Source organism: Dermacentor silvarum, chromosome 3 (genome assembly GCF_013339745.2).
Source record: "Dermacentor silvarum isolate Dsil-2018 chromosome 3, BIME_Dsil_1.4, whole genome shotgun sequence".
NCBI lineage: Eukaryota > Metazoa > Arthropoda > Arachnida > Ixodida > Ixodidae > Dermacentor > Dermacentor silvarum.
The window spans coordinates 158,195,499-158,219,438 of NC_051156.1; the positions used below are offsets into that span (position 1 = coordinate 158,195,499).

General features: G+C 46.4%; 1 protein-coding gene and 1 long non-coding RNA gene across 2 annotated transcripts; both read left to right on the plus strand.

Annotated features, from left to right (window-relative positions):
• The first annotated feature begins 354 nt into the window (after window positions 1-354).
• Window positions 355-20,797, plus strand: LOC125944555 (uncharacterized). Its single transcript, XM_049665054.1, has 5 exons — window positions 355-582; window positions 3,906-4,016; window positions 9,125-9,339; window positions 14,574-14,661; window positions 20,629-20,797. The coding sequence occupies exons 2-5, from the start codon at window positions 3,924-3,926 to the stop codon at window positions 20,638-20,640; spliced, it is 408 nt and encodes a 135-aa protein (XP_049521011.1). The 5' UTR covers window positions 355-582; window positions 3,906-3,923; the 3' UTR covers window positions 20,641-20,797.
• LOC125944556 (uncharacterized) lies at window positions 15,872-16,917 on the plus strand. The gene is made up of 2 exons (XR_007466271.1): window positions 15,872-15,935; window positions 16,005-16,917. It is a non-coding gene; the product is annotated as an uncharacterized LOC125944556 (long non-coding RNA).
• Window positions 20,798-23,940: the final 3,143 nt, after the last annotated feature.

Here is a 23,940-nt window from a genome sequence, read left to right on the forward strand (position 1 = left end):
AGTCGATAGTCTCCATGCATTCGCCAAAGGAGCATAGCCGTGCGCGGGAAGGCTCCCTATAATGTCTAGAATTTTCGCTCATGCTGTCGCTTCATGCTGTTCTTTCTAGTTGTGTACTACTCTTATAGCATGGTACGAACACAGATTACAAAAAAAAAAACGAATTGCCTGTATTACACTAAAGCATAATATTCCCAAAAAGAAGGGTGTTGTTGTCCTCTCATTTTATTCACGCCTCCTAATATAAGATTATAAGCGGCAAGTTTAATGACCTACGCATCCGGCGGGAACCAAATTTCTAAAAGAAGCTCAATGTAGCTCATTCCAAAACTGCGACGTGGTTAGTTTCAGATACTTGCCCGGGAATCCCACCAGCCACTGGTGACGATCCAGCTGCCAACATGAGCACGGAGGAAGCTTTCGCGGGCACCTCGGTGACGGCGGTGTCTGTGTCAGGGGAAGCGGAAGAGGCGGACGAGGGCGTGCGTGAAAGCCACAGCGCCCTATCTGTGGGACCCACGTGCCGAATCTGCTTCCGGGGATGTTTGGAGGAAGCGCTGCGTCAGCCCTGCAACTGTCGAGGTGAGAGAACGCACCGAACAAATGGTGTACGCCAAGTTGGGCGAGTGCAGTCGATGGCTTCACGATTATACGACAAGTTTTACTAATTCACCGCTACCGCGCACAGCGTGTGTCAAAAAAGAAATTATTGGGTTTTATGTGCCCAAACCACGGTCTGATTATGAGGCACGCCGTAGTGGGGGACTCCGGAAATTTGGAATACCTGGGGTTCTTTAACGTGTACCTAAATCTAAGTACACGGGTGTTTTCGCATTTCGCCTCCATCGAAATGCGACCGCCGTGGCTGGGATTCGATCCCGCGGCCTCGTGCTCAGCAGCCCAACACCATATCCACTGAGCAACCACGGCGGGTAGCGTGCGGTAGCAGCTATAGTACTCCTTAGTGGGCTGAAAAGCCACTGCACTAAGAACTATTCGTGGTTGTACATGAGAAAGCCAGCATAGCTCTCGATATGAAAAAAGGCAGGGACATGAGAACATATAAGGTTTTACAAACGGAGGGGAGTACATGGGGTACACGCGTACACTGTGGGGTACACGCAAAACTCCCAATTTCCTCATAAATTTCACTGTAACGATCCACATTAGTATTCTGCTAAGCATTTCCCTAAATGTTAACCTTGAACCGAACAACAGAGGGAAAGTGTGGATGACTACTGTCATCGTGACACCGATTGGGCCACTGCGCATGCGCCCCGAATGGGACGGAATTTGACTAGCAGAAAAGGCATAGTCATCGAACACCATTTACAGTGCAAAAAGCAACTTTTTTTTTTCACAGGGGCCTTCATATTGCTAAACGCGCTCAAGCGCTGTTTAGGTATTTAGAGAACCTATAAACAGCCTATGAGATTTATTGTGTATTTCTAAAGGTTAGTTAGAGAACCTATAAACAGCCTATGAGATTTATTGTGTATTTCTAAAGGTTAGTTAGAGAACCTATAAACAGCCTATGAGATTTATTGTGTATTTCTAAAGGTTAGTTTGACGAATGCACCCTTATAGCCCTCGTATTTCCATGTGTTTTCGTGCATCGTACGAGATTCGTAGTTTGTTTCTCCAGTGTCCCCGATGAGCTACGGAAGGCATTTTGTTTATATGTGCGGGAAAGTAGGGACTTGCTATGGGTAATGTTTCAAATGAGTGCAAGTAATGCCCGCTTCTTCGAGTATACCTGCTCATGAACTAGAATTGCGCTATCTGCCACAGGCAACCTTAACAAATTTTGGAAGTCTTCGCTGAAACACCCGGTATGTGTAACCTATATACTGGACGCAAACTCCAATACCTGCTCGCGTCTCGAATTTGCGTAGTGGCGACGAGCTTGAGCAGGGCTGTACCGTATACCGTGAGCGTTATAGTATACCGGGTGTCATGACTGCGCATGCGCTGAGTTGAGCAGACTCCGGTATAAGGTTACCGGAACGTTCCGCCGTGTACCGTGTTTGCGCAACAGGGCAGCACCCAGGCTGCCCAGTTCGATTCCAGTTCGCCCGTTATGCTTACTCTGCTTCGTGAGAGTAAGAAATGAGTGGTAAAATCGGCCATCGCCTAGTCTCATCTGACGCCGAGTACGAAGATAAGTGATCTTTTGTGTAGTCGGGTAACACTTTAGAAGGCAGCGGCATTTGCCCCTCTAAGGCGGATGCACACGAGCCTCCACCAATGAGCGCGCACTCTTGACGGACGTACGTCATGAGCCGGACGGTCGGCGGCCCCGCCGACGGAGAATATGGTAGCCCGCGCTAGGGTGCCCGCGCCACGAACTGGGCCGAGTCGCATCAGCGGGACTATTTCTTTTGTAGCGGAGGCAATCGGTTGCCGCGCTTCGGTCATATATATGGGTGGAGCCTCGCCTGTCTTCTTAAGTTGTGCTCTAGGCCTAGAGGCACCGAAATCACGCGCGCTTTTGCCACCTGGTCTCGGAGGACATGGATATGGAAAAGTGTATCGACCTCCATCTAGCACATGGCGCCACAGGGTTCAGCGTCAATCAACGCTGTACTCGAATGTGGCACAATCTGTCACATGGAAATCGACACACTTTTCTGCGTTGATGGCGTCCCTATAGGCCTATAGGCGTCCTTCTATAGGCGCAAAAGAGCGTTTATACTTTGTGCTCGGCGTGAGGTGAGAATAACCGATCGATTTTAGCATTTATTTCTTGTGGTCACGAAGGCGAGCAAGTTTCACGCGGCGAATTAGAATCGAAGCAGGCACTCTGGGTGAAGCCATGTTGTTGCGCAAACACGGTATATGTACGGCGGATCCAGCGTTCCATTAAACTTACACCGGAGTCCGCTAAACGCCATTCATGTGCAGTCGTGGCGACGGCAGCGCTCTGCTAGAACTGTCTTTGGCCTCCAGAACATTTGACGCCTCTTTTATAATCTTTTTTCTGATATCGGCCTAACCTGCTTTAGCTAAAATGTAAATGAATAGGCACCGTTATTAAAGTATTTGCAACTACAGGAACGAGCGGCTTGCCTTAATTATGACTAAATGGTGGATGGAACCATAGGCTCGATGGTTTCACCATCGTTTCACTGCTGACGAGTAAAGAATAGTGAACACAAAAATTGATGCTCTTTCCACGACGTGAGCCCGTATTTCGCATGAGCGTACTTACTCTTATTTGTCCCGTCATTGTTTACCTAATTATTCACTGATTGTACGTCTAATTGTTTATCCCATTGTTTGTCTGCAAGATCACGAGAAGCACCCGCTCCGTCCGTGCTACACAGCGATGAAGCACGGACAATTTTCCCCAGCATCGACACACCTACCTACCGACACATACATCTCCGAGCGCCGAGTTACGCCGAGCGCTGACAAGATGTGCTTCGCGCCGCGCTACCTGTGCGAGTTGGCACCGTTCCAGCTGTGCCGATGATGTAATCTGTAGCGCCGCTCGCCTATTCTTATCTAGGTCACCCATCATCCGCCGCGAATGCTGCGCCGCTGACCTTATTCTTGGCGTTGTGCCAACTTTTATCGCCGAGCTTCAAACATCCGCATCGCGAATCTTCAAAGTGGGGGCATACACGCTCACGCGTAGAAGGCACAAAGGGGCGGTCTTGCTTGCTTACTGCACTAAATAGGCAGCTGCGGAATTCCACCAGTCCTCTTTCTGCTTACATCACCAGAGACGAGAATGAAGCACCTTGCACACACTTCAGTGCGTATTCTGTCTGATGCTTGGTGTTTTTGGTGCACGGCGCTTACCCAAAGAAGCTGAATTCAATGGCGCAATGTTTCTCACGCAGGATTCAAGGTTTGGACAGCGAGTAACAATCCTTGAACTTTGCCGTCGTTATCCGCAGGCAGCATTGGCTTGGTGCATGCCTCCTGCCTCGAGAAATGGGTTATCGCAGCGGAGGAACCCACGATGCGACATCTGCGCCTTCGCCTACGAGGTGGAAGAACGCTCGAAGGTATTACTACTACAAAACAGGCTGGTGCAACAGTCTCCTTCTTACATCGCCATTTTATATTTATACGTTATATTTCAGTCTGATATGTTTATGTTAGGAAATTTTACGAAAGTTTCATTCGAAGACGATTCTAAATTGCACCAATTTTGTTGCACGCTTGTTTCGAGATATTCATTACAAAATTTTACACTGAGTGCGCTAATTTAGCATTCAGAGAAGTGAGCCTCGACTGTAATGTAAGCCTATTTCAGACAAATTTGCCAGGCCATGGGACAAAACATCAAATTTTATCAAAAGGTCACTAAGTAATGATTATTAGCAGGATAATGACCTGCTCGGAGTTCTATATTTGTGTTGTTGCAGTCCATAGAAGTCTTCCTTATTACAGTCTTCCTTATTCTTGTTACTATAGGATAGGGACGCCGAGGTTTAGGGCCCCTAAGGTTATTGTGTGTGCCAGCGTTGGGTGGCGCAGGAGCGACGAGTTTTAGAAAAGGGATTTGCGCTTGCATATTGCGTCTTGCGCTCGTAGTGCCACTGCGGCTTCAAAACAAATGTACTATAAATAATAATATGAAATGTGATAAACGAAATAGTTCTGGCCTGTGTAATTTGGAGCTTAATTGGAATTTCCAGGTTCACCTATTTCCAGCAAGCGGGTTGTTGCATTTAGCATTTGTTAACTTATTGAGCAACTTATTTGCCGTCAGTAGGCAATTTGATCCAAGAGGCCAATTGCGCGCACTTTCATAGGCTCATAACGTCAGTTGCGGATTTAGCTATGTTGCGAGGTAAAGTTCACAGCCTCGCGTTATCCTCCATACTGGAGATGAGCCTATCACGCATAGGTACTTTATTGCGATAGCAACTATACGGATACTCCAAACGCATTTATGCCGTCGTAGTCGCCGTCGACGTCTAAAGCGCCGAAAAAAAGCTAACGTTCTTGAACGAGTAGACACTCGGAAGAGCAATGCCATTGTCCTGGAAAAATCGTGTTGGTGAAGATGCTGCCATCTCTGGTGCCGACATCGCGAAAATGCTCGTAGATCATCGGCTACGACAAGCATCGGCCGCGTTTGTCCACAAGCTTGGCTTTGCCACAGCATTGTGCGGTGCATTGTATTGTGCGATGAGACAAAGTAATAGCCTAAAAGATACCTTGTTGCCTAATAACTTTACGAGCTGCCAGGAATCGAGTCGGGGTGGTTACAAGGCGGGAGCCGTCCCTTCGATGGGTGCCGCCATGTTTGTTGACGCAAGCTTTTTGGGCAAGTTTGGGGCGGAACGCTAAATTGGATAAATAATGTGCCGTGAGCGACACTAACCCCAAATACCTTTTGTGCCTGACGCATGCGCAATGGCGACAACAATATTTCTTTGGGGCCGCTATTCTAAAAGTTTCTTATAAATTTAAATTGCGGCATATAGTGGCGAGACAACGGTCGGATTTTGGAAAGGAATAACAACTATCAATTACCGAAAACGGTATCAGATCTCAAGTTTCTGCGATGTCCTGAAAAAAGACTTGAATGCACCCAGCTGGCTGAGTGATAAACTCTTCCCTGTGTCTTTAGAAGTAGTGCAAATGGGAGTCGAAGGCATCAACGTAGACAATGTCCCTTCAGCAATTTCGCTACGGAAATTTCTAGGAACTATTTACGTCCCGTCCCCCTCCAGAAAAAAAAATACAGCCAAGAAAGTCACTGTAACTCCAAAAAATAAACTTTTCCGGAAAGGGGAGTTAGGGGGCTGGGTTGGCTGACCGCTGGTGGAATGCTTACAACCCCACCCCCCTATATCGGTGTGCCACTGCATAAAAATACCTCGCTTCCTCCACGCGCGCGCCGAACGCTGAGATATGAATGAAAGCATCGTTTGATATACTTCGTGGCAACGAAATAATGCCTAGGTCAAGTGTATATATAGTTCGACCAGTGAGCGATTCGCCTGAAATGTGTTGGCTCTAAGGGTCATCGATACCAAGCCCGGCTTTCACATTGGGGACACCCTCTGAGCCGACGCCACATTCGTTCTCCCCTCCGCCACGCTGCCTCGAAGCGTGCACACGAAAACGGTCGTGATTTTTTCGGTATCGTCCGCGGACGATTGGGAAAAGATATTTAGAAGTCAAAATATTTCAGGATATACGTATATGTAATACATATAGTCGTATAGGACAATGTGTATTCCAGCAGCACCGTAATGTTTACCGGGAAAAGCTGGCGGCGAACTCTATGCACGGAGGCGAGCTTTCTGGTAGAAACGCGGCCTCTTGCGTGGGCCGATCCCGGAGCTGGTTGGTGCACAGCCGCGCCAGAAATATTAAATTATTTTTTTTCAGGTGTCTGTTATTGTTCCGCACTTTTAATATTTTAGTCTGGGAAGATTTAACATAAAAGGCGTGCGCTGTCGGTATTTTGTTTCGTGTGATTTGTTTGTAGGCTGTCATTCTCCAAATTCCTAGGAATATCTCTGTCGAGAATGTAAGACAAGGTATGAGCAACGTTAGTGATAGAATGGCGTGTCAATATAACCCGCATATACTGCATGTCATATACCAAGGCGTGGCATGTACATATACCTAAATATATACGGAAATATATACGGCCAATGACGCCGCCACCGGATTCCCTGCGACACGGGGCCCTTAACGCTTTCGCGTTAAAACAAGCTGGAGAAAGCAGGCGTCCGGCTAGCGGCAAGAGCAGCACACGAACGTGCACGAGAAAACCAATATGGCAGCGGCGCTTTTGAAAGGCGCCCTAGTTTAATCAAATGAGACCCACCGCGGTGGTTCAGCGCCTATCGTCTTGCTAGAGTGAATTAGAACTCTAGGTCACTCTAGTCTTGCGCTGCTAAGCACGAGGTCGCGTGATCGAATCCCGGCCACGGCGGCCGCATTTCGATGGAGACGAAATGCAAAAAAACGACCGTGTCCCCGTGCATTGGGGGCACGTTAAAGATCCCGTGGTGGTCAAAGTAAATCCGGAGTTCCCCACTACGGCGTGCCTCATAATGAGATCGTTGTTTTGGCACGTAAAACCCCATAATTCAATTCCACTCAATCAAACGAGGTGCGCGCTGTGTAGGAATTTTATCGTACGTTTGGAAAAAGCCCAGCAGCTCGTTTCTTGGTAAACGATGCGGAATCCAGCAATGTGGGCGCTTTTGGAATTTTTGTGTGTCTGGAGCGTCAACATGCGTTTCCCTTGTCGACGACTTACAAAACGTGGTATTACAAACAATGTTACGAGGTGGCTATGCAAAAAAGATTCTTTAACTTAAGAAACAAAATTTATTGGAAGGTCTCATTCTCAGGAATTTCCACTCGTATAGGGAAGCTGGTCGTCACCGGTTTGCAGACTGTATTCGCCAACCATTTGGTTGGCAAATACAAACTAGCCGGTCTATAGCGTAATATGGGCTCCGAAAATATGCTCAGATTTTCTTTTTCACACTACTGTTTCCGGCTGCGACAGCCGCATTTCAATGGGGGCGAAATGCAAGAACTCTCGTATACTTAGATTTACGTGCACGTTAAAGAACGCCAGGTAGCCAAAACTTGTCTTTAATCAGGAGTCGCACACACTACAGCGTGCCTCAATATGAGATCGTTGTTTTGGCACATAATACACAGGAAACTGTTCTTTTTTTTTCTGGGAACGAAGTGTGAGTTTTTATGAACTAGACAGGTCAGCGCCGATATTTCGTGCCCTGTCCCAGGAAGTCAGACAATCCAGAGCCCTCCACTGTACCGTCCCCGGATCTTTAGTTTCAGGGCGTTAAGCCCAACAATCTTATATACAGGAAAATTAATGAATATATAGATATGTGCTCAATTAAGTTATTCCACTAGGCGAGCTGGTTCGTCTTACAAATAAAGTGGGATGGAGCAGCACAAGAAGACAAGAAAAAAGACAAATCAGAGTAACAAATGCTCGACAGCAGATAGGCGCTGTTGTCTAGTTTACCTCTAGTACTCTGTGTTATGCATTTCATTTTGCTGGTTCCTCGCCGCTACTAAGAACCGCACCCCTTGCTATCATTAAGAACCTTGCCAGCATTAGGAGGAAATTTCGAAAGAATCCAATTCGGTAAATTGGAATTGGTAATAACAATATAACCAATGAAAACAATAGAAATATTTATCATTGCGCTTGAACTCCTCGGCCAGGGTGCACGATACATGGGTGCAACATGTTGGCTCGAAGAAGCACGCAAAGCAACTGCAGCTGTGCAGAAGAAACAGCTTCCTGGCAGCTGCCAGGAGTCTCACAACGCTGGCATGGTGAGGAGCGGCGCCGGTGGCGTATAGGTAGGCCTTTCGCCTCGACGGTGCACGATATCAGACGGACGCGAAACCTTCGCGCGTTAGACCGCGCCCATATAAATGTTCGATAACGTTAGCTCGACGTTTTACTGTCCCTTCCGCTCACACCAGTGCATGTGCACAGCTTCCCAACAGGAACGCTATAGCGTGTTTATTGCATACGTGTGCGCGAATGCTCACGCCACCAGCTGAACACAGTGGGCTGCCCTGTTACCGCCGAGACGATTAAAGCGTTGACGGGTGCGCCCACTTTTTTTGTTTTTGTTTTTTGCAGCCGCACGCACTTTCCGTATATGAAGACCCTCAAACCCACCACGTACAAGTCGTGCCTGCGCCGTAGATAGCGGGACAGCACGACGACAACGGTGCGAATGCGCCTCGGTTTGCAGAGATTTAACTTTGTGTAGCAGCAACTACCGCATCTACAATTGCACCACAAGACAACACGCACAGACGGCTGCTCGGCGCGAACGCGCAGTGAACTTGGATGCATGCAGCCGGCGCCTCTGGCGGTGGTGGCACGAAAGACTGACCTTGAGCCGCTGTTCGTTTTCACTCCACAACGCATTAGGCAGGCTAAGTCCCAGTTTGACCTCGTCTGTGCTTGAAGGTGAGATTTACGGAACTAGGCGTCTTCTGGGTTTGTATCTGGAGTCGTATAGCTATCGCTCTAAAAAAGGAAACCTCGAAGTGGCGCTCATTTCCTCGAAGGTCAAATGCAGTGAAGGCGACATTCGGGGCAACCTCGGGCTTAGCACCTCTCCTGATGTCGCAGTCGTACGTCGAGATGCTGTGGGACCGCGAGGCCCGCGGTCGTCCTCTGGGCTACCTCTTGCGCGCCGTGGGCCTGGTGCTGTGCGTGCTCTTCCTGCTGCCCCTGAGCTGTGCCTTCGTCGCCGGCCTCCATTACTCGCTCGTCTCGGTCTCACTCTACGTGTTCAGCGTCGGCCACAGCATGTTCTGGTTCCGGAGACCCGTGCTGTACTTCATGTGAGTGCGTGTAGAAAAAGAGGGTGACAAAAGCCTTTGTGTCCTTAAACGACGGGGATTTTACGCGTGAGTGTATATGCCCCCACTTTGAAGAATCGCGATGCGGGCGTGTGAAGCTCGGCGATAAAAGTTGGCGCAGCGCCAAGATTGAGGTCAACGGCGCAACTGTCGCAGAGGATGATAGATAAGAATAGGCGAAAGGCGCTGCGGATGATGTCATAGGTACTGCTGGCGCGGTGCCAACTCGCACAGGCAGCGCGGCGCGGAGCGGATGACTTCAGCACTCAACATAACTCAGCGCTCGGGAGAGGAACGTAATCAGTTCTGTATCGGTGCTTCATCGCTGTGAAGTAGTATGGACGGAGCGAGGAGCGGGTCCTTCTCGTGATCTTACAGCTGAAAGGCGGGCTAGAAGCACCGAGATGCAATGAAAACGCCGTCTAGAACACAAGTCCACCAATCCCGGAGTCGTCGCTCTGGTCGGAAGATAAAAAAGAAACAGCATCAGCGGATACTAGTGAATGAGATACGAGATACAATAGTAATTTAATTAGTACGTATTTCTGCTATTTTGAAGGGCGCTAAAAAGTAAAAGAAATAATTATACAAACAATAAGAATGACCAATTAAATAAACAATAAGAGAATGATCAGATAAACAATGACTGTATTTGTATCTACAGATACAATTTGTATCTTCGCGGTACTTTTGAATAATAATAATAATAATAATAATAATAATAATAATAATAATAATAATAATAATAATAATAATAATAATAATAATAATAATAATAATAATAATAATAATAATAATAATAATAATAATCTAATATTCAACGAACATGCAGCATACAAAAAGGCCTGTCAAAGCCACATTGGGCTGACTGCATGCGGATACTGGCAGACAACATTCAATCGTGTATGCTTAAAATCGAAAATGTCAATAGCCGATAACGACGATGATACCAGCGTCCTCTTTCAGACTGAGCTGAATTCAGATACTAGTTACTTTGATATATATTTCCTATGCTTAAATAATCAATGCTTTCATATAACAAATTTTCTAAACCTTGCGGCTTCTCACAGAAAGAATTTGCTTAGAGCGAGGCATAGAGCCATGGCCTCCTAGATAGGGATTCGCATGCGTTGGTAGGTACTGAAGGCTATGTTTAAAATGTAAATTATGCTGAAGAAAACAAAGATGAACTAAGGCAAAAAATTTAAAAAAACTGAGAGGGTTCCATCATCGCCTCTGTGAAATTGATCATTGTGTACGAGGAATCTTGAAACACTCAAGAACAACAATCGTTGATTCAGAAGCGCACTTCATTGAAACGTCGGAAGGAGGCCTGGCGTGACGCAGTATAATAGGCAAGGGACAAGGTGAGGTAGCTACATTATTTACTTTATACAGTGGGGAACTTTTACGTTGCAAATATGCAGTGGCATTTTTTTAAACAATAGCTGTCTTTGCCTCCTCTTCCCACTTGGCGGTTTGTATGTTTCTGACCGTTTATGGCCAACTTGGAAAACCAAATGTCCAGTAGCTGCCCTAATAAATAAATAAAAATGTATGATGACCGGTGTCAAACCGTCGTACCCCAGAACAGAAGCACGATGGTCTCGTCATTAACCCAGGGACTTTTTTTTTCTTTCTTTTTTTATTATTACTACCGAACCTCACCCTTACTACAAAACCAACAAACTACGGCTATTAGCAAGTGCACGCTGTACATAGAATACATTTGGTCAGCCAGACGTCGGTAAAGTTCATTTTAATTTTTTTTGGAGGCTGTCAGGCATTCCACCTTGGACAGCTAATCAAAAACACATTCTTGCCCATTTACGACTTCCAAAATCTAAGCGATGCTCTACCCAGAGAGCAGGCCCCCTGTACTCTAATCAGGGTGACAGGTAAAACCAGCCATGGGGGCACGCCATAAACAGTGGAGGCCTGTTGATATAATGGAATCCTACGGATCGAACACCGTTTTTGCTTTCTAGTGGCTAGGCACCCGATTCCTTTTGTGGGTCTAACGGCAGCTGTTTCTTTAGTGTTCTTTGTAACACATACCGAAAGTACACTCCCTTCCAGCAGTGTAGAAAGCATAATGAATTGTCACCGCTTTTTTTTTTTTACTTTTGCATATAAGACAATTTGTTACATACGGTAAATAGAAGCTACATTCTTCCAAAATACCCGCCTAGTCACGGTACCCGTATGAAGCTTAAGAAAAAAGGTTTTCGCATCCGGTTGAGCTTGGATCTGATTTTATTAGCTTTAATATATTTTGTCCATGGCCTCCAAAGTGCATAGCTCTGTATAATCGTAACGGTAGAATCAAATCACAAATAATCCGCATGGCTGAAAAAAATGGGAGGACGCCTAAAGGGATACGGACACAAATCAGAAATTTTTGCGAAAAGGCTGAAAATGAATCCTCAGTGTGTGATTACACCGAAAATAAGTAGTCACTTGGGTGATTTTTGAGCCGATGGCTTTATTTTTGGCGTTTTTGTGGGCGCGCGCCTCGCCGCCCGACCCGCGGGAGTTGGAAGGCATGACGTCACGACACCCTCGTCGGATAGCCAGCCGGCCGGCCGCGGTCATTCGAAGCGCGCCGACGCCGCCAATGCGAGCATGGATTCGAGTTCTCGTGCGTCTACCAGCGATGACTTCACGTCTGAAGACGAGGACAATTCCAACTTGGCAAGAAATATTACCGCTTACGGTTACGAGCCTTCCGTCAAGTGACGAAGAAGAGCAGGCAGCCGTGGAAGTGCCGGTTAGGTTTTCGCGAACCGCAGCGCCAAGATTTCGCTCTGCACCACACACTTATGCAAGAATTATTGGCCATTTCCTGGTGTAAATTTTCGGCAGTGGCGTAATCGTGTTGCTGCCGAAGATTTACACCAGCAGCGAAGTAGAATACACTTGGTTACTGCAATATTAGCTGTTTTTGTCTGTTTGAGCTCTGCGCCACCAGGTGGCAGCACCATACAGGCCGCTCACGTTTACGGTTCCGCCCGAACGCACCAACGCCCGCGTTTACCCGATTACCGGACAATCTAAAGCTCCCTAATAGGCAGGTATCTAAAGTTTACGCACCTTCTCGTCTCTGGGAAACATGTGCGACGGCGTGTCCCGACCGACGATGCTGTTAGAACAGCAATGTCTGGGCATTTACTTCCGCCGCGATGAACGCGTCAATAGCGAGTGACGACCGCGGGAAGCCTCATGTAAGACGCACCACCTGCGTGGAGCGCCGACGGGGATAGTGTTTCAGACGGATCACGTGCGAAGATCGCCGAAAGGGGTTAAACAAACGCTGCAAGTAACCGACACCCCTGGAAAGACTGCGACATCTGTGGCCGACCTTGGCCGCGGGTGGGTGTTATGACGTCAAATTTCAGCTTCTGCTGGCGGCCGCTTGGAGGCAAGGTGCAACAGAAAATCGAAAAAAAAGAGAGATTTTTCTCGTTCTTTTTTTCAAAGCGGCTTGTATTCGTCATTTTCAACAGTGCAACTGCTGTTTCGACGCGAAAAAGAACACCCGCCAACTTTTGTGTCCGTGTCTCTTTAAGCTTCGCTTTTAAGAGTGGAACGCGATAGCCTTGTCGGGCTCCGTTCGCATCACATTTTTCTTTGTGAGTAGGCTTCACTGTAACACACAACGTGGGAAAGCCAGCTCACAAACACCAAGTCGGCTTAAAGTCGGCTTCACTTTTAAACACAAATGCATTGCTGGGAATAAATTTCTCATGAGCAATTTAAGCCGTCTTATATGAAAATGTGAAGGCCCTAGGACTCTCTTTTTATCATTTTATTAATTGTTAGCTGTTGCACCGAGGCGCGCGCGTGTCCAAAATTTAGAAAGGCTCGGTTTTCAACATTCCCCTCAATGTTTCCTAGAACCAAAGTACAGCGAAACACCATCAGAATTGGAGGACGCTTAAGCTTCGCCTTTAACAGTGGAACGCGATGGCACTAAAAGGTCCCTGGCTGCTTATCGGGCTTTTTTCTCGTATATTCAAATTACAATCCGACGCTATCACGCCTGTAGGTTGTGTTTAAGTCGTAATTTACAATTTTTCTGACGGATTTTACTTTGAGAAATTCAATTTTTGTTCACTAATGTTCACTAACGCCTTACGCCATGCGGACGGCCTGTGTGGTCGGGTGGTTCGAGATGATGTGGTTCGGCATGACAATGTCCGTCAGACACCGATGCTTAAAGCCGACGCCGACACCGGATTTTCTGCGACACGGGGCCTGAGCGAGCGCCTGAGACGCTCGGCATGTTAGGCGCGTCGCATAGCAGCAATTTACTTTAAAAATGCAGCAGATCCAACGCGTTGGAATGTATATAAGCGCACACACAAGCGCAGGCACACACAAACTATGCCGAGCCTTTTGTGAAGCAGAGTTGCTGACTTGTAGCGAGTACGGTGGACGCCTTGAACGCAATTCGTTGACCTCGACTTGGGTAACTAGATATAAGCCATTGGGAATGTGCCGCTGTACAATGACGAAACAGATCCCTTAAATTTATCCGATGCTGAGCGGAATCCAATCCACGTCTCAAAGGTTCCTCAAGCGTTCGTAGGCACCGGCGCGCCACGCCTAATTGTTTAAATTCTTAATAGATTGCTTTCATCTTTCTTGAGAATTAGGTTCACCCATGTCTAGATAAATTACCTGCACTGTGTGAATCGAGTAAATTTTGCAGTTTTTTATGAATTTGAAGTAATAAAAATATACTGTATATATATATATATATATAGTAAAAAATAAGTATCGATATTGTGATGAATTTGCTGTAATTACTGGCCTTTGGCTTGCTGTTCCTAATTTGTTAGTAAGTTCTTTAAGAGTACATACGCGGCGCATTGTCTGGGTCAGTAAAACCGATATCTGGTATGCTGTTGCAGAGCGCTTTCTTGATGGGAAAACAGAACAACACGTCGTCCTGTTTTTTTTTTTTTCGCCGTGTTTCGTGTGTTCTTCTGTTTTCTGTTTTACAGCATCTCTTAACTTAAGCAAACACTCATAGTCCCGCAGTACACGTTGTGGTGACTAGGGGGGGAGGGAGGGGGGGGGGAGGGGCCACGGGTCACTGTCGGCTTAGGAAGAGAGTTCGAATTAGACGCTAGATCGTCAAGCTGAAGAGTTACGCCTGAGCAAGACCAGGAAAGATTAGTATGATCACGGAAATTGTCTTTTGAACGCAGCGAGTTCCTGAAGACCTCGGTCGAGTGGAAGCGCCGCTCTTCCTACCTGAAACTGGTCCTACCCGCCCCGTGTGTGCCGAGCGCACCGGTAAGAGACCGTATATTTCTGGCATGTTTGTACATGTACCCAACAATGCGAAGGAAAGGCACAACTTGGCTTCTTTTGCTGACTTTCTGCGAAAATTGCGTTAGTCCATGAGGCTTTAGAATACTATGGCAATAGTTGAACAGGTTACTGGAAAACAAGATGGTATAGATAAAACACAATATACAAACGATATGCGCAATTCTTTTCGTATATATATTTTGTTGTGTTTATACCATTCTTGTTTTGCAGGGACCTCTGTAGCGTATAGCTTAGCCAGATATCGCGTTTCTTCTTGCGCGTGCTTGCTCTCTTTCGTTAAACAGGCATATTTCGATATGGAAATGTCAACGAGCCGTGGTTAATTACCAGTAGGGAAAATTGAAAGAAAACACGAAAAAGAATGTTGGCCATTCTATAATATTATGTTTGTGCCATTATGTAGTATATTACCATAATATACAACCCTTCATTATGATGAGAACACGGGGATTGCGGGAGATGGAAATTCACGACGATGAGCAACAGGAGAACAAGGTGAGAGCAGGGGCCAACGTTTCGACAAGTGAACTTGTCTTCCTGCCGGGGACTTATCTCACGCCGAAGCTAGAACCCAAGAAGCATCTACACAAACGGTGGACGCGGAACCAACACCACCCGAACAACACCCGCTCATACGGAAGCTCCCAACCACCCGCCAAGCCTTCACGCAAACAGCTACATACACTAATAAGCAGACAGATAGACTTGACAGACACCGGTGCAGGCCTCGACGAACCAACAAAGGGTAAAAAGACACCACCTAAAGATGTTTCGCCCCGGAGGTCTGCCCAAGCCAAACAGAAATGACTACCACGCACTACGGATAGCACACACAACAACAAATCTCGCTATTTCCTCCAATCGCGCAAACTTGCCGCCAAACAGACAAATTACAGATTTCACATAAATACCTACGCTAGCTGCATAAAACACAGGAAAATCCCAAAAGGCCTTAGAATTAAGGTTAGATGTGTCCTTGGCTCTTTACCCTCCAGGCTATTATAGAAGTGGAATGCTGTCCTAAAAAATGCGTCGATTTCTTTACTTGATATTCTCGAACACTGCCGGGAACAACTTGCGATAATTATTAATCAGCTCGACAGCATGTGTGTGTATACAGGAGGGGGCATGCGCAGAAAAATGAAAGGCGGTCACAAAAAGGGGGTTCTCTAACAGCAAATCATTAACACAATCTGTTTAGATAAAGGACTTCACTAGGTGTCAGCTCGATAGAGGTGGCTCCAACATATTACTAACACTATCTGTTCAGATAGAAGACTTCACTAGCTATCAGCGCGATAGAGGGGGCACTGACACACACACTACCCAGTTTCCTAATGAAATCGGCTTCTATTATCTCTCGCGTGAGCTGTGTCTCGCTAAAACCTCCGTATCTTCAAAGAGGGGCTCGCAGCCGACGCAGTCGCAATCTCGGCAATAGATGCCCAAGTGGCCTTGAACAGTGTTATGCGCGTTATTGTGGTGTTCCCTTAGGCGATCATTTAAGCCCCTGCCGGTCTGTCCAACATATTTACTTCCGCAAAACGGGGGAACCTGGTAAACCACATTAGTTGCGCATGTAACAAAACGTTTTTTGTGCGCGACAGAGCAACAACTCTGATGTGATTTGGGCGCATTGACACGTTTACAGAGCCTTGCCAGCTTTTCCGGGGCTCAGACAACTACATTGATTCCTGCACGCTGCCCAATGTTTTTTAGTCTATGGGAGACATCAGTGAATACACGCGACCACTGCAACCCAGCGCTTTTCCACCGGCTGGCTCCGTGACTGAGCGGCCTCATCACGTTTGGTGCGCTTAAGAAGCTGTTCTGCTATGGCTGAAATTACGGCCACAGGGTATCCAGCACAAAAAAGGTGACCAACCTGTGCGGCAAAACTATGTTGCATGCCGTGCGGACATGATTTATTGAGGCTATTGACTGAGCATAAATTTATAATAGCTCATTTAACGAGCTTTGAGTGTGCCGAATTAACGGGAAAGAGTGGCTTTTCACTCCTAGGTTCGAAGAACCAGCACACATGTATGTTAGAAAGGCTCAGCCTGAGATCTAGAAACCGTAAGGAATTATCCATGGGAAGCTCGTGTGTAAGTTCCAAATGCTGCAGCTCTTTCTTAAATATGCTAAAACTCCAGACGCTGCAGGCTCGAAACTGTTATCAGTGCAATCAATAAACACCAGGAAGTCATCAACAAACCTACCCACTTTGACAACCGGAGACCTGTCAAGGTGACCTTGAATGTTGCGATCGTGATGCGCTAGATAAATGTCACTTAGTGATGGCGCTAGACATGATCCTGTGCGTACACCTTTCCTTTGAATGTAGTTTCGCTCATTCCACGAGGTAAAAGTTGATTTTAAATAGAAGGCCAACAAATAGAAGGCCAACAGAAACACCTGCAGCATTCTGAAAGTCAACTGATCCAAAACCATCAATGCATTCTTCAACATAAAGTAGCAACTTGTCATGCGGAAGTGAATGGTAGAGGTCTTTAACGTCGATCGAGAACATTTTGAGCCCCCTTTCATTCTCTCTTAAAAAGCTAATAACTTCACTAGAACCCATGACAAGGAAAGGATCGTCAACGATTAGAAGATTTAGTTTATCTTGCAAAAACAAGCCAACAGCTTTCTGCCATCTGCCCATTTCTGCCAATCTGCCCTCTGCGGGTCACTGCTCACCACTCTCCTAGTCACATCAACTTCCTCGACACGACGGTTTACATAGAAAGTGGAAAACTGAGACCAACACTTTACCGGAAGCCTGCGGATAGCCAGCAGTATTTAGACTACACCAGTCATCACCCACGACACTGCAAGCGAGGAATTTTTGTCGGACAAGCGAAACGAATGAGAAGAATCTGTAGCGAAGACAACGATTATATGCACCACCTAAATGACCTTAAAGTAACGCTAGCGGAACGAAACCATCCACAAATTCCTCTCGACCAGGCTTATGACGTCGCGTCAAGATTAGAGAGGCAGTCGGCATTAGCTAAGAAACAACCTACATCAGAATCTTAAAGACCTCCAGCTTTTATAACAAAATATTCTAATGCCCTCCCAAACATAAACGACATACTATGAAAATACCACCCAATATTATCAAGTGAGGAGCCTCTGAGGAAAGCTTTCCCAGATGTACTAAGGGTTACCTATCGCCGCAACAGAAACTTTAAAGACATCTTAGTGCATGCAAAAGTCAGCCATCATTCCCCCGTAATAAAAGCATGTTCTCGCCCCAGGTGCAATACCTGCAGGCACCTTCAAAGTCACCTTAAAATTAAAAGCACCGCAAATAGCTATACACACGAAGTGAAAACTAGCTTTACTTGCACTAGCTCCAATGTAATTTATATTCACGAGTGTTCCTGCTGTAAGAAACAATATATCGGCGAAACGGGATAATCAATGGACGTCAGGTTAAACGGGCATCGCGCAGACACAGCTAAAAAGCTTCCTAAAGCCGTCTCCGAGTATTTCAACCAAGTCATAACTTTGATGAACTTAAACTCTACACACTACAGTCAAACTTCCGTTGTGCGCGAGACAGAATATATAGACAATCGTACCTCATCCATACGTTCACGACATTGCAACCAACAGGCATGAACGTTTCAAAGGGAGCTTTAGAATCTATTCGCGATGCGAAACTTCAAAGCATAGGCAACAGCACTTAGTTATGTTTCATTGAGTTGCTTAGTTTTTTTTCTTTATTCTATTGTCAGTAATATTCCAACTTCCTTTGCTTTCACTCATTTCTTTCGTTCCTTTATTTATATATTTGCCTCCCCCCCCTCGTTTTTTTCCCCCACGAGCACCATTTTCCTGCCGCTACTTTTATTCTCTCTGTCAGACACGGTAGTTCACTGACCTCCAGCGGAACAGATATGCCCCCCCCCCCTCCTCCCCCACCCCCCTTCCCGTCGTCCAGGCCCCTTCCACGAAAAGAGGAACTTACAATGACGCGTCAACCGGCTAACCCCAAGGCGCTGCCTCAAATTGCTCCACCGACTATCAGTAGCACATTATCTTTCTACACCCTCGCCGGTAACACACTCTTGCTCATTGCCTCACCCACCCACCTTACCTTCTCTCCCCTTTAGAAGAACCTGTGCCGAGGAGAGCATATGTCGCCTTGAAAAAGACAAGTCCACTTGTCGAAACGTTGGCTCCTGCTTCACCTTGTTGTTATGTTGCTCATAGTCTAGCTCGAATTTCCATCTACCGCATTCCCCGTGTTTTCCTTCAACCCTTCATTATGTCATTTCCTTAGGATGTGGCTGCAACTCATGTAATTTTGAGAAGGAGCAACATAAAGAACAGCTCTCTGCTAGGTGTTTCTGCACGTACGCTACCGCACATGCGTGCATTACGTCTCCTTTACTCGAACAGGAGGCCGCCCCGCCTCACGCACCCCGGCGTCTTCTGGTGTATGGCGCGGTGTTCTCCCTGAACGTAGCCCTGACGCTGCCTCTGGCCTGGTTGGGGGCCATGGAGCTGCGCAAGGCGGTGCCAACTGTGCTCACGTTCTACGCGTCCGTGTTTCTCATCCTGCTGTCGATTGCGTGGATCTCAATGCCCATCGCTTGCTTCGTGTAAGGAACGGCTGCTTGCAGCCCGATTCCCATGGCGGGTGAGATATGCGTGATTGGGAGCGGTTATCGGCGCTAATAGAAAATACGAAACGCAGCTGGGCAGGTACCGATTGCGAGGCTCGTCCAGAAATTAAGTTACTTATAATATACCGTTTTCACGATGAGCTCCACTATGCCACCGCTGGTGCAAGGCATGGAGGTACTAGTAGTCTTTATCGGATCGAAAGAAGCACCTATGTATGGCAAGAAATATGTTGTGCGTGCACCGTGACAAATCCGCTTAGCGCGCGATGTTAAAAGACAGGGAGTTGAGAATAAAAATACCAACATCATTTAGTTGGATAGCATCGCACAGAAAGGGCTGAAGAATGGCAGCACAATGGCAGTGGGAGATATATATAATCGTCAGTTTTTCTTAATCATCGTCATACCTTGCAACTGTACCTCTTGACAACCTGAGGTGATGGTGTTATTGCACGTTACTTGTTACAAAGCAACTTGGACTTACAATGTCCCAGCACACGTACAGGGTCGTCCACTCTTAGTGCCGTTGTCAGATGGGAAGAGGGAGTGGCAACCGTAGACGCTACGTCCCAGAGGTTACGTTTATTCATCAACCCAACATCATACGGTACATTGACCCCGGCATCCCCCCCCCCCCCTCCCTCTACCCGGGTTAACTGGGTGGGGGGGCTTTGGTTTGGCTCAACGGTCATTCCCTTCGATACGCGGCCACGCCGTGTTCGTACGACACTATACGTCAGATGAGCGAGCAGTCTGCACAAAATTAACATAGTTTTTTGCCGCAAAAATGTTCATTTGGCAATACTGAGCGCTCATTATGTCTAAGGCATAATTCTGCGATGAAATTTTTATGCGTAATGAATGCCAACATTTGTCGTTTGGGCCACTCCTCTTGCCCGTGGCGTTCATAAAAACCCTAATCTCTGCTCTTCTTTTTCTGTTAGACGCTCTTTAAACTGACTGCACGTATTTCGGGCAGAAAGCTGGGCTTGTTGGTTTAATTATTCTGATATATTTACAGCGCTATAAAATGGACACAGAACGTGAAGCGCTCAACCGTTTTTAGAGTTGCATGTTAGACCACTTGCGTAAGACACTAGAACGGGGAGCATTGTCAAAGTACTAATACTTCAGGATTCCATTCCCATTCATCACCGAGAAAGGGTTGGTGTGCCGAGATTGCGAATTTTTTCCACAACAACGCAACGAATGACTCTCATTGCGACTTGATTGTAGTATTAGTTAACGCACTTCTGTATAGTCATGTTTCTGCGTTGCATTTCAGGATTTACTTTAAGAAGAAGAGGAAGCCAGAGACATCAGAGGTGGTCATGGAGTCGTAAAATACGAAGTTTCCGAGGTTGAGAATGGTAACAGTGACTGGCCTAAAGAAGATACAAAAAGATAAAATGCAAATTCTCGTTTATTTTTTTTGTACTCTTTCCAATTTTTGGCTCTAGAATCCATCGACAAGCACTCGACCACGTATATCGTGCAAGTTTTTTTTAGTAGTTTTACTTGCACCGTCTGTCACATTATGAGGTACATCGAAGAATGATTCATCTGATGGCATTGCGTTATCAAAACCAAGTGTCTATAGGTCTGCAAGTGTGCAATAAAGTTCGTCATTTCGACACATGCGTCACGTATGCCAGTCATAAATTTTTCCTTAGTTTGCTACAGGATATATGGAGGCAGTAGCGCATCGAGGATCTCTGCCAGGGGGGATTGGGGGAGGGGGTGAATTTTTGTAGTGCGGGGGGGGGGGGGGGAATAAGGAAGCATTATGCATACAATGCAATTTCCTTGCTTTAGCCAGAGGAATCCAACAGCAACTAAAAGGCCTAATAATTATAATAATAATGACACTAAGGATGTTGACTATGTTTATTTCTGCAGCGTTTTACTCAAAGTAACCTAAGTGTGATTGAATAAATACAAGACAATGATAGAGTGTTTTTGTTGCTCAGCAAAATTCGACCTCAAGCCAACTCCTGAATTGTAATGACAATGTGAACAGAGCACAGAAGGTAGACGTTGGACTGGTGGGGCTGGACGCGTGGAGGTGGGGGGGGGGGGGGAGGGAGGGTTTAACTCGGCCACAGGGGTGGGGGGTTACAACCCCCGAAACACTGAGGCACGAAACATATCCTGGTGATATTAAATGGTTTTAATTTCATGACGTAAATAAAAGCTGTCAACACATCAGAAACGCGCCCGCACAAACGGAGCCATACGGAGACACTGTGCGGATACTCCTTGAAGCATTTTCCTCACTGCCCGCTAGGCGGCGCGACCGTCTATGTGCATTGCGAATCCTAAGTGGCATGTGTGGCGTCCCAACGAATTTCTTGTGGTAAAGCGGAGTCTGTCGTGCCACTGCGAGACCCTCCCACGACAACCCGCAGACCACGCTTTTCGACGGAAGTCGTTACTATGGTACAACAACCATGTACGTCGAAAAATTATCGCAATGCTGGTAGTGCCATTTTGTGACGCTCTCTTCAACCAAAATGCCCGCAGCCGTTTGTGTCATTGCTTTTGCAGCAAAAAAAAAAAAACCTAACATACGGCTATCATGACTATTGCTATACCGACGCCCTTGAACCAAGTCATAGGTAGCAATGTGTTCGTCGTAATAATAGTTCTGCGTGGTCTAGTTGACGAGAGTGTCACGTGGTTGCACCACCAGTGCTGCTGTGTACGTCTGTGTCTTCGGTGTACCGGTATTCATCAATTTGTAGCATGTTTCCCGCAGTACAAAGCTCATCTAACAAAATTGCAATGAAAGATACTGCAAATAAGTGAGGCTCCATGCGTCAGCCCGCACTATGACAGCCATTAAGGAAAGCCTGAGTTGCCTATACGAGCCCGACGTTACGCGAGATGAAGAACGCGCTTTGTATACTCTTGTAGAGCCATACTGTCGAATAAGCCGATACACTCATGCACCAAGAGTTTCGCAGGCTATGTAGTCGCCCACACTAGTCGACATTCACTCGCGTTCGTACTCGTTCTCACTCAACTCACGAACCATTCACTCGCGTTCATAGACACTTCAGCTCAGCATGTCAAACTTTACCAGTTCGGTTCAGGCTCAGCTCCGGAGCAAAAATATTCAGGTTTGAACTGGTTCGAACCGGTTCGTATGGGTTCAAAATGGATCGGAATCGGGGATAATTCCATGTTTTTAAAAAAATCTTTTGTCCAACCTCACTCGCTTCATGTTCTTCATGTTGCTCGACAATTTTCTTATTTATACTTTTCATCTAGTTATAATTCGGAAGTTGACTAATTACCTAATTACGCGGAATGGAAATAATAAGAATCTCCAAGCGACGGCAAACAACATTACCTTGGTTTTTTTCCGCGACGTAGCCTCTGCATATTTTTAAAGTTTGGCCCAAATTAAGTGAAACACCATGTATTTTATGGCAAAAACAACAGCTAGCGCTTTGGTTGTAAGGATGCTTGTTTGCAGATTAACAGCATCACATGCTTCAAAAAGGAGGTCCCAGCATTGCAAACAATACTCTTGCTTGCTATTTTGAGGCGTGAGCGAAGAACTCCGAGCATACATACTCATAATTCAGTTCTATACAGCGCCGTTGTATACATGCGCACTAAGCACGCGCTTGGAAGTTTAAAGAAATTAGGTGTCACACTCCTTGCACTGCCACTGTCAAGGTGGCAAATTCTTAGCAGAGGTTATTAAACGATTTTCAATTATCGAAATGTCCAAGACCTCGCAGCAGGGCTCCTAATATGCATTGTGACTGCCAGTCTGCATGTCGGCCGTGTAAGTAGTATTCGATATGTCATCTACTACAGCGTAACAGCGGTGTTCAGGATCTGAGTAAACTTTAGGGAAGCGCAAGACTACTTAGTGACGCAGTTAAGTACGGACAGAGATGGCGAGGTAGGGGGGCTGTACCAGCCGCCCGGAAATTTCAGGGAGGGGGGACGTGCCCGGTGTGACCCCCCCACCTACACCTGGCTACGCCACTGACGTTGCTACAGGATCCGAGTACTTGAGGCGCATTTCTTTGTCAAATTTTGGTGATCTCTAAGCCTAGGTGATGGATGGTGTTAAGGTGCATGTGTTCCATGATAGGTTAAATTTCACTGCATGTTGGAGAGTGGGAGCATAGCCTCCTATATACTTATACAGGAGGCTATGGCGGGAGGGTCCGATGAAAGGAATACAGCTAGGTTGCCGCAGATGAGGCAGCCGATTGAGCCAATTGGTCTGTCCAAGTGGTTGAAAGAATTCCGTCTATGCCCTTGTACTCAGTGCACCTCAACACTTTGATGTCGGGACTTGTAGAGTCTGTATATTTATTGACAGATTTGTAGCATTCTTGTAACTTGTGTGAGGTGCTTCACTGCAGTAAGGGATACCAATCAATTAATCAGTTTTATTCTCAAGTTTACATGCTGGATAGTCATTTTGGGCTAAAAGCTACATACGTAGCTTGACGTGATCTAAATCTTTGATCATAAGTGATCGAGAGCGATTTGCATTAATGTGATGTTGGATGCTTTCATCATGACCGCGATGACATCGTGTGAGGCTTGCAATTCAAGTACCATTGGG

Excerpts from the sequence above, each read along its gene's own strand:
- LOC125944555 (XM_049665054.1), top strand. The coding sequence starts at position 3,924 with ATGCCTCCTGCCTCGAGAAATGGGTTATCGCAGCGGAGGAACCCACGA. Across the intron at positions 4,017-9,124 it reads AGGTGGAAGAACGCTCGAAG|TCGTACGTCGAGATGCTGTG; the intron begins GTATTACTACTA and ends CTGATGTCGCAG. Across the intron at positions 9,340-14,573 it reads AGACCCGTGCTGTACTTCAT|CGAGTTCCTGAAGACCTCGG; the intron begins GTGAGTGCGTGT and ends TTTTGAACGCAG.